The sequence below is a fragment of the Bos grunniens genome, chromosome 4 (genome assembly GCF_055505025.1).
Source record: "Bos grunniens cultivar Pamir isolate PY7600 chromosome 4, Bosgru_T2T1.0, whole genome shotgun sequence".
Lineage (NCBI taxonomy): Eukaryota > Metazoa > Chordata > Mammalia > Artiodactyla > Bovidae > Bos > Bos grunniens.
This window is the reverse complement of record NC_141168.1, coordinates 70,127,536-70,136,827: the sequence shown is the minus strand read 5'-3', so window position 1 is coordinate 70,136,827 and position 9,292 is coordinate 70,127,536. Positions and strand designations below refer to the sequence as shown.

At 43.2% G+C, this 9,292-nt stretch overlaps 1 gene segment (V, D, J or C); it reads right to left on the bottom strand.

Annotated features, from left to right (window-relative positions):
* Window positions 1–6,086: 6,086 nt before the first annotated feature.
* On the bottom strand, window positions 6,087–6,839 carry LOC147374320 (T cell receptor gamma variable 4-like). The segment is given in 2 exon segments: window positions 6,087–6,552; window positions 6,638–6,839. Coding segments are annotated over 2 exon segments (429 nt in total).
* Between the last annotated feature and the right edge of the window lie 2,453 nt (window positions 6,840–9,292).

Genomic DNA, 9,292 nt, shown 5'->3' with positions numbered 1-9,292 from the left:
GGAGAAAGGAGAACAATTTTTTTTTATCTTAAACAACAGAGAAAAGAAAATTCAGAAAAGTGTTGTCACTTAATAGACCATTTACAACAAAGTGATTCAATTATACATATATACTGCAAGGAGATCCAACCAGTCCATTCTAAAGGAGATCAGTCCTGGGTGTTCTTTGGAAGGACTGATGCTAAAGCTGAAACTCCAATATTTTGGCCACCTCATGTAAAGAGTTGACTCATTGGTAAAGACCCTGATGCTGGGAGGGATTGGGGGCAGGAGGAGAAGGGGACAACAGAGGATGAGATTGCTGGATGGCATCACCGACTCGATGGACGTGAGTTTGGGTGAACTCCGGGAGTTGGTGATGGACAGGGAGGCCTAGCATGCTGCAATTCATGGGGTCGCAAAGAGTCAGCCATGACTGAGTGACTGAACTGAACTGACTGATGTGTGTGTGTGTATATATATATATTCTTTTCCAATATGTTTAATACAGGGTATTAAATATAGTTCCATATATGCCAAAGCCTTTGACTGTGTGGATCACAATAAACTGTGGGAGATTCTGAAAGAGATGGGAATACCAGACCACCTGACCTGCCTCTTGAGAAATCTGTATGCAGGTCAGGAAGCAACAGTTAGAACTGGACATGAAACAACAGACTGGTTCCAAATAGGAAAAGGAGTACATCAAGGCTGTATATTCTCACCCTGCTTATTTAACTTATATGCAGAGTACATCATGAGAAACGCTGGACTGGAAGAAACACAAGCTGGAATCAAGATTGCCGGGAGAAATCTCAATAACCTCAGATATGCAGATGACACCACCCTTATGGCAGGAAGTGAAGAGGAACTCAAAAGCCTCTTGACGAAAGTGAAAGAGGAGAGTGAAAAAGTTGGCTTAAAGCTCAACATTCAGAAAACGAAGATCATGGCATCTGGTCCCATCACTTCATGGCAAATAGAAGGGGAAACAGTGGAAACAATGTCAGACTTTATTTTTTGGGGTCCAAAATCACTGCAGATAGTGACTGCAGCCATGAAATTAAAAGACGCTTACTCCTTGGAAGGAAAGTTATGAGCAACCTAGATAGCATATTCAAAAGCAGAGACATTACTTTGCCAACAAAGGTCTGTCTAGTCAAGGCTATGGTTTTTCCAGTGGTCATGTATGGATGTGAGTGTTGGACTGTGAAGAAGGCTGAGCATCGAAGAATTGATGCTTTTGAACTGTGGTATTGGAGAAGACTCTTGAGAATCCCTTGGACTGCAAGGAGATCCAACCAGTCCATTCTGAAGGAGATCAGCCCTGGGATTTCTTTGGAAGGAATGATGCTGAGGCTGAAACTCCAGTACTTTGGCCACCTCATGCGAAGAGTTGACTCATTGGAAAAGACTCTGATACTGAGAGGGATTGGGGGCAGGAGGAGAAGGGGACGACAGAGGATGAGATGGCTGGATGGCATCACTGACTCGATGGACGTTGAGTCTGGGTGAACTCCGGGAGTTGGTGTTGGACAGGGAGGCCTGGTGTGCTGTGATTCATGGGGTCGCAAAGAGTCAGACACGACTGAGCGACTGATCTGATCTGATGCTATACAGTAGGACCTTGTTGTTTATATATTTTATGTATAATAGTTTGTATCTGCTCATCCCAAACTCCTAATCTATCCCCTTCCCAGCCCTTTCCCTTTTGGGAGCTATAAGCTTTTTTTTCTATGACTCAGTCTGTTTCTGTTTTGTAAAGAAGTTCATCTGTGTCATATTTTAGATTCTACATGTAAGTGATATCACACTTACTCTGTCTGACTTCATTCAGCATAGCATCTCTAGGCCCATCCATGTCACTGCAAATGGTGTTATTTAATTCTATTTTAGGGCTGAGTAGTATTCCATTGTGTATATATACCACTTCTTCTTAATCCATTGATCTGTCAATGAACATTAGGTAGGTTCCATGTCTTGGCTATTGTAAATATTGGTGCTATGAAACTTGAGTGCATACATCTTTTTGAATTATAGTTTTGTCCAGGTATATGCCTAGGAGTGAGATTGCTGGATCATATGGCAACTCTATTTTTAGTTTTTTAAGGAAGCTCCATAATGTTCTCCACAGTGTCTGCAGCAATGTACATTCCCATCAACAGTGTAAGAGGGTTCCTTTCTTAACCATCTCTCCAGCATTTGTTATTTGTAGACTTTTTAATGATACATTCTGACCAGTGTGAGGTGAATCTTCATTGTTTTGATTTGCATTTCTGTAATAATTAGTGACAGGCAACATGATTCTTTACCACAATAATTAGAAATAAGAACACAAGTTCTGTGATGACTTATTATCTTTCATAGGATAAAAGAAAAAATTTGTAGAATACTATTTTCCTTGAATATAGATTCCTTATTTAAACTAAAATTTGAGAGCTAAGGCCAGTTCTCTTATGATGAAAGAAGAAATGTCTTCCAGACTGTTCTGTAATCTTAAGCCACTCAATTGGACAAAGAGAAAAAGAAATTGCCAGAAGCAACTGAATGCTCCTCTGAGCACAGATAAGCTGTCCATTTGCCAGGACAGAGACAGGACTGACCCTGATTTCCCCCGTTTGCTCCAGACCCACCCTGTCATTGTTAAATCCCTTACTGCATCAAGCATAGTGCCTTCCCTATGGAGATAAATCTATATGATTGATATTATTGGTACAAAAGAAAAATGTTAAAATAAATCTGTAATTCTTGAATATAGTGTTTACACTATATTTTCAAAAACAGTTACACTCATTAGTTCCTTTTATGTAAATGATGGTATTTTGAGCCAAGAAACAAGTCTCCATAGAGATCAGGATGTGACATAAGGATGGATGATCAGGTAGAAAATGATAGAGCTGGAATGCAAACATTTGTGTAATACCAAGTGCCCACAGTGTGCTACAGAAGGGAACACAGAATCATTCAATACTGCCTTTCATTCTTTTAAAAACAATTTTTAGTTCCTTTTGGAATATAGTTGATTAACAATGTTCTGTCAGTTTCTAGTGTACAGCAAAGTGATTTTAATTCTAATTTTGCCTATTACCTGCTTGATTTATTTGCTATCTAACACTCAGTGTTCTAACTCTGAAAATGTAGTAAGAACACCTATGTCTCACATCATTATAGGAAGATGCATAGCACAATCCAGATATAACACGGGAGTTCAGTGGATCCACGACCTGTATCTCCTTCCTCTCTGCTCCTTCTCTTTTTGGAAGGAGGCAGGTCACAGAGATACCACTGAGGGGACCTAATGTGGACTGGGGTACACCCTTTGCATCCCCTTACTTCCTTGACTTGAATGATATGATTGGTATCTCCTGACAGAAGAACTCTCTGTCAGGGCTGCTAGAGATCTCAGCCTTGCCTCCCAGTATGCACTCTGTGAGGGAGCTTCATGGTCAAGACTGTGGGGCAGCCACACCCATCTTTGTCCTTCAGGGGGATCCCCACCCATCTCACACCTAACGTGAGCAAGGAAGGAGCTGACTGTAAATGTCCTATATTTCTTGTGCCAAACAGGTGTGGAAAATTAATGTCAGAAAAGTTTGATTCAAAAATTAATAACTATATACCAATAAAGTTTTTAAAAACTTAGTAAAAATCTATTACTCTTCTACTCTATCACACTGCCCTCAATGAACATGACCTGGGGCATCAGCACAATGCACAGCCACGCCTTTGCCAGCCTACATCCCTCACTTGGAGAGAGACAGACTAGCTGAAGTGCTTCCCAAAGTAAGTGACGGTCTTGGGACCATTTCTTTCATCCTGGCAGTGATTACCCTGAAAACAAGATCACTCAAGAAAGATATACTTTAGGTTTCTAAATATGTCTCAGTAGGATTTTCATGCAGAAAAGAGCTAATCTACCACCGTGGAGGTTTCAACTGACATTAAGTGGTATAATTCCAAGACAGAGACATTTTGGAACGGTTATATTCTGCTTTAGACCTGAGAAAACTGATGCCTAAAAGTGTGAAGATCTTGCTCAAGGTCACAGAGCTCATAAGGGAAAAGCCAGAGTCAGTGAGGGGTGAGAATAGGGTTCACGCCATAGCTGAGGTTCACAGCAGAGGCACTGGGCTGTCCCTTCCCGGGGACTGTGGACCACGTATTAATAGCTCTGTAAGGACATGGGTGACGAGCTGGTTCTTCTTGTTGGCCACATTGTCACCAGTTCAAAAAATTCACTCTCTGTGGAGTCTGGCATTGGTGTGACTGCAAGAACAGGAAAGAGTTGTATTAGGATGATGGGGAAGATGAAGTAAGCGAACGTGAAACAGAGCTAGAGTAAGTTTCTGTCCCCTTTAGCTCCACCTCTTCTAACACATACTGGGGGATCTTAGCTTTGAATTAGGCCTTCAGTGAAGGGTTGGGCTCTTTCAGAAGGAAAGCATATATGAATTATACATTTCTAACTGCAAAATGAGAGCTCAGGGAGGTAGACAATGAGTTTAGGAATCTTTTATTAACTGTTTTACCATTGCTATTAAGCTGTACATAAACTTTGACTTTCCACTTGAAAAGGGTCTAAATTCAGCTTAAACTTCAAAAGGATTTTCTTTCTCTCCCTCATACAGCATCAGGGGCTTTCCTGTTTTGGGCTTGAAGAATCAGTGACCCAGGCTTTCTTTGTTTTTCCTCTTCTTTTCATAAGAAGGTAGTGAATATAATGATAAGTGATTTGTGTGATTTTCCTATAAATGCAGAGATTAGAGGCATATATTTTTAGCTGTTCAACCTCCTCATTTTATAGAAGAGAGCAGAGTAGCCAGAGATTCACTCAAAAGTCCATATGTGGTGACATTCAAGGAGACGTGTATAACAGGATATTGAATATTGAATAGCTCCCTGTGCTATACAGTAGGACCTTTTTGCCAATCCATTCTATATACAATAGTTTGCATCTGCTAATCCCAAGCTCCAGTCCTTCCCTCCCGACCCTCCTTCCCGTTGGCAATCGCACGTCTGTTCTCTGTGCCCCTGAATCTGTTTCTGTTTCATAGATGGGTTAATTTGTGCCATATTTCAGATTCCACATATATGTGATATAAAAGGGTATCTGTCTTTCTATTTTTAACTTACTTCACTTAGAATGATAATCTCTGGTTGTATTCATGTTGCTGCAAATGGCATTATTTTATTCTTTTTTATGACTGAGTAGTATTCCATTGTGTATATGACCACATCTTCTCTATTCATTCATTTGTTGATGGAAGTTTAGGTTGTTTGCATGTTTGGGCTATTGTGAACTATACTTCAATGAAAATAAATTAAATTAAAAAAAACAACATCAGAGAGAAGTGTAAAGCAGAGAACCTGATGTCTCATCCAGGGTTAACTGCATCACCATGAGGATTTTTATCAACTCAAACTCATGAGTGCCAGGCATGCCAATAGATGAGGACACTGAGACATTGCCAATATTGTTTCCTGGGCTTCTAACTACTGTCTCTTCCCCTGCAAAATGGTGACAATGGGTAAACAACTTAGAGACTGGGATCAGGCATACACTTCCAGGCTCAGCTTTCAAACATTTTGTGGCAGATCTGTCCTTCACCCTTGAAATCATTTATGTGACATTTTGTCTGTGCATCCTTCAAGGAAAATGGTCAGATTTTTATCTTTTCAGTCAATACCAGAGCTGTCCGTTAGAAATAAATGTGAGTCACCAATTCAAGCCATAGATGAAAATGTTTTGGCTTCTGCATTAAAAAAAAATGAATGTTAGGACTATTTTTACTTAGTCCAAGATGTCCAAAATATTTCAACAGTAAGTCAATATAAAAATAATTAAAGAGATATTCCACTTTTTTTTTTCTGCAACTATCTTCAATGTATAGCTTGTGTTGTAGACATACAGCCCATCTCAGCTTGGACTCTTGAACTAAATACATTTCAAGGGCTCAATAGCTGGATGTGTTTAGTAGCTGGTGGATTGAGCAGCCCAGATTCTCCTCCAAATGCTCCAGGCAAGCTGAACTGGACAATCTTTGGAAAAGTCCCTGCCACCTGCATAGCTTTTTACCTGGGTCAGCTTCAGCTCCCATCAGATTTTATCTGCAGAAGCCCTAGAGTCGGGGGAGTAGTCAGGATACTGAGAGATCACCCCAAGGCAACCTAAGGGACCTGGAGGCGGTGGCAGTTGCCAGTTCTGGGAGAGCAGTGGGTCTCAGCGCTTTTTGTGCAGATCCCGGGGCTGCGCGCACTGCCGTGCCGATCCCCAGGTAGCACAGTAGTACAGTCCTTCGTCGCTCTTCGCCAGCTTCCTCAAGGACATGGTGCAGCTCTTGCCATCCGTGCCGCGGGCCGCGTTGACTTTATCACCTCTTAGGACCGAATCCCACTGCACATCCCGCTTGGACAAGGCTAGATAGAGAAGCCTCTCAGGGGCCTGGCCCTCCAGTTGGCGGAACCAGTGGACGTAATCCACAGACCTACTGATCTGACAGGGCATAGTGATAGCTCCACCCGCGTGCCCCACCATCACGGACCGCTGGAACACCCTGATCTCCTGCTGGATGCCTGCAAGGGATGAGATGAGGGCAGGTTGAGTCCGCAGATCTGGGTGCATCCCGCCCGGCCCACCGGGGAAGCCGCAGGGACTCACCTGGAACCACGAGGGTCCAGAGGAGGGCCAGGCGGCCCAGAACGGCTCTGCCCCCTGCCCCGAGACAAGAGCCCATGGTGGTGGGGCTCAAGTTGCCCGGAGGCTTCACACCTGGGTGTGTGATGGAGGTCAGGTCAGGGTCTGAGTGGGTGCTTCTCCCAGGCTACCCGGGGCAACTGGTGAGAGAAATAAGGGAGGAGTGGAAGAGGGAGGAGCCAGAGGGAGGAGACAAGAGTCTGACCACAGGGTGAGGGGAGGAATGGTAAACAGGAAAGTTCTGAGAAACACTAATGAATATTGGTGGAATAATGAAATAGGAATACAGAGATCGGTGATTGGGCATCAAATATACTTTGGCAGTGTGCTAACTGATTTATGTTCATTGTTTTATTAAATCCTGAAACCTTGTGGGATAAATAATATCTTCGTTTTGGAAATGGGGAAAGCTGGGGCTATTTTATTTCATTTTGTTTTAACTTTTATTTTAGAGTATAGTATAGTGGATTTACAATGTTGTGTTAGTTTCAGCTGTACAGCAAAGTGACATATATATATATATATGAATATATGTATGAATATTTTCATACATGTATGAATCTGAATCCCTTTTCAGATCCTTTTCCCATATAGTTTATTACAGAATATGGAGTAGATTTCGCTGTGGTATACAGTAGGTCCTTGTTGTTTATTTTATATATGGTGGTGGTTTAGTCTCCAAGTTGTGTCCTTTGCTTTGCGACCCCATGGACTGTAGCCTACAAGGCTCCTCCGTCCATGGGGATTCTCCTGGCAAGAATACTGGAGTGGGTTGCCATGCCCTACTCCAGGGGATCTTCCCAACCCAGGATCAAACCTGGTCTCTTGCATTGCAGGCCTATTTTTTTTACCAAGTGAGCCACCAGGGAAGCCCATTTTATATATAGATGCTGGGAGGGATTGGGGGCAGGAGGAGAAGGGGACGACAGAGGATGAGATGGCTGGATGGCATCACTGACTCGATGGACGTGAATCTGAGTGAACTCTGAGAGTTGGTTTTGGACAGGGAGGCCTGGCGTGCTGCGATTCATGGGGTCGCCAAGAGTCGGACACAACTGAGCGACTGAACTGAACTGAACTGAGTGTGTATATATTAATCTCAAATTCCTAATTTATCCCTTCCCCAAAGGAGATGGTTTTTAAGTCACTGCATGCCCAAGAAGAATTAGGTTGGGATTTGAAGCCAGGTCTGGCTGGAGACAAATCTCATGCTCTCTTTGGCTACTTTATACCCACAGAGCAGTGAGTGCCCTGCTAATTTGGGAGGAGAAGACAAACCCAGAACAACCATCCTTGCTGAAAAGTCCTGCTACTATCTGAGCCAGCATTGGGTTGTATCCTCCAAGGGTCTCATCAGAGGGGGCTAAATTTTCTGAATAATATGATAGCTGTGTAGTTTTGGCAAGGAGCTTCACTTCCTTTTTTCCGTCTGTGAAAAGGGAAGTCATGGGGTTGTATGGAGAGTAAACAGGATCATGTGAACACAGTGTGTAGTCCAGTCCCAGAGGCAGAGGAAGAGCTCCGGAAATGGTAGGGCTTATTGTTTACCTTGAACCCAGATGTGTGTGCATGCTCAGTCATTCTGTTGTGTCCAACTATCTGTGACCCCAGGGACTGTAGCCCACCAGGCTCCTCTACCCATGGGATTCTCTAGGCAAGAATACTGGAGTGAGTTGCCATGCCCTCCTCCAGGGGATCTTTCTGACCCAGGGGTCGAACCCAAGTCTCCTGTGTCTCCTGCATTGCAGGTAGATTCTTCACCTTCTGAGCCACTAGGGAAGACTGAACCTGGACAGTTTCTAGTAAATGATGTCTGGGGTCCACTTAATATGGAAATTATAGGGAAGATTGCAGTTTTGGAGAATCAGGTGTGTGTGTGTGTGTGTGTGTGTGTATGTTCAAAGGAGAACTCATAAATTGAACCAGGGGTCAGTGAGGACCAGGGGGCAGGGCCAGGTCCCCCTATCTCTGCATCATATCCTCAGAAATTTTAAAGGTAGGGCACTGGGAGCGATCAGCTGAAGGATCCACCCGAAATGAAGCTTTGAGAATAAAGATAGCAATCACTTCCAGTTGAAATACAGGTTCCTTTCCAGTTATATTAATTGTACCCAAGGCCTCCTTAGTATGTACTTTTTTTTAATCACTCAGTCGTGTGTATAGCTATGCTAATTTTCAGGTTAATTTTGCCTTGAAGCCCAGGAAAAGGGTGGTGAGGGTATGGTGAGGAAAGGGGACTTGGGCAGGGAAGCTGTGAGTCCCTCAGCACGCACACCAGGCCTAGTTCCTGAGCTTCTCTTCTGCAGCACAAAGTCAGACGTGCTCAGCTGCAACCTAGATGCAAGACTCAGTGTCCTGAAATGAAGGCCTTGGTGAGGTGTGAGCCAAATAAAAAGCTAATGGAATACTTGCTGAAAGAGTATTCCAGGACTATCACTTACACCATCCTGAGATGTATAGCCCAGCTGTGGTAAAATGTTAGGTAGAAAATAAAGCGACAATTGAGGTGACATCTACACAGACAAACAACAGTGTAAGAAAGACAAGCGTGGCAGTTGGAAGCCTTGTACTGCGTCGGTGGTACTCAACATACTTCAACCTGTCCTTCTGCAGTAGTGT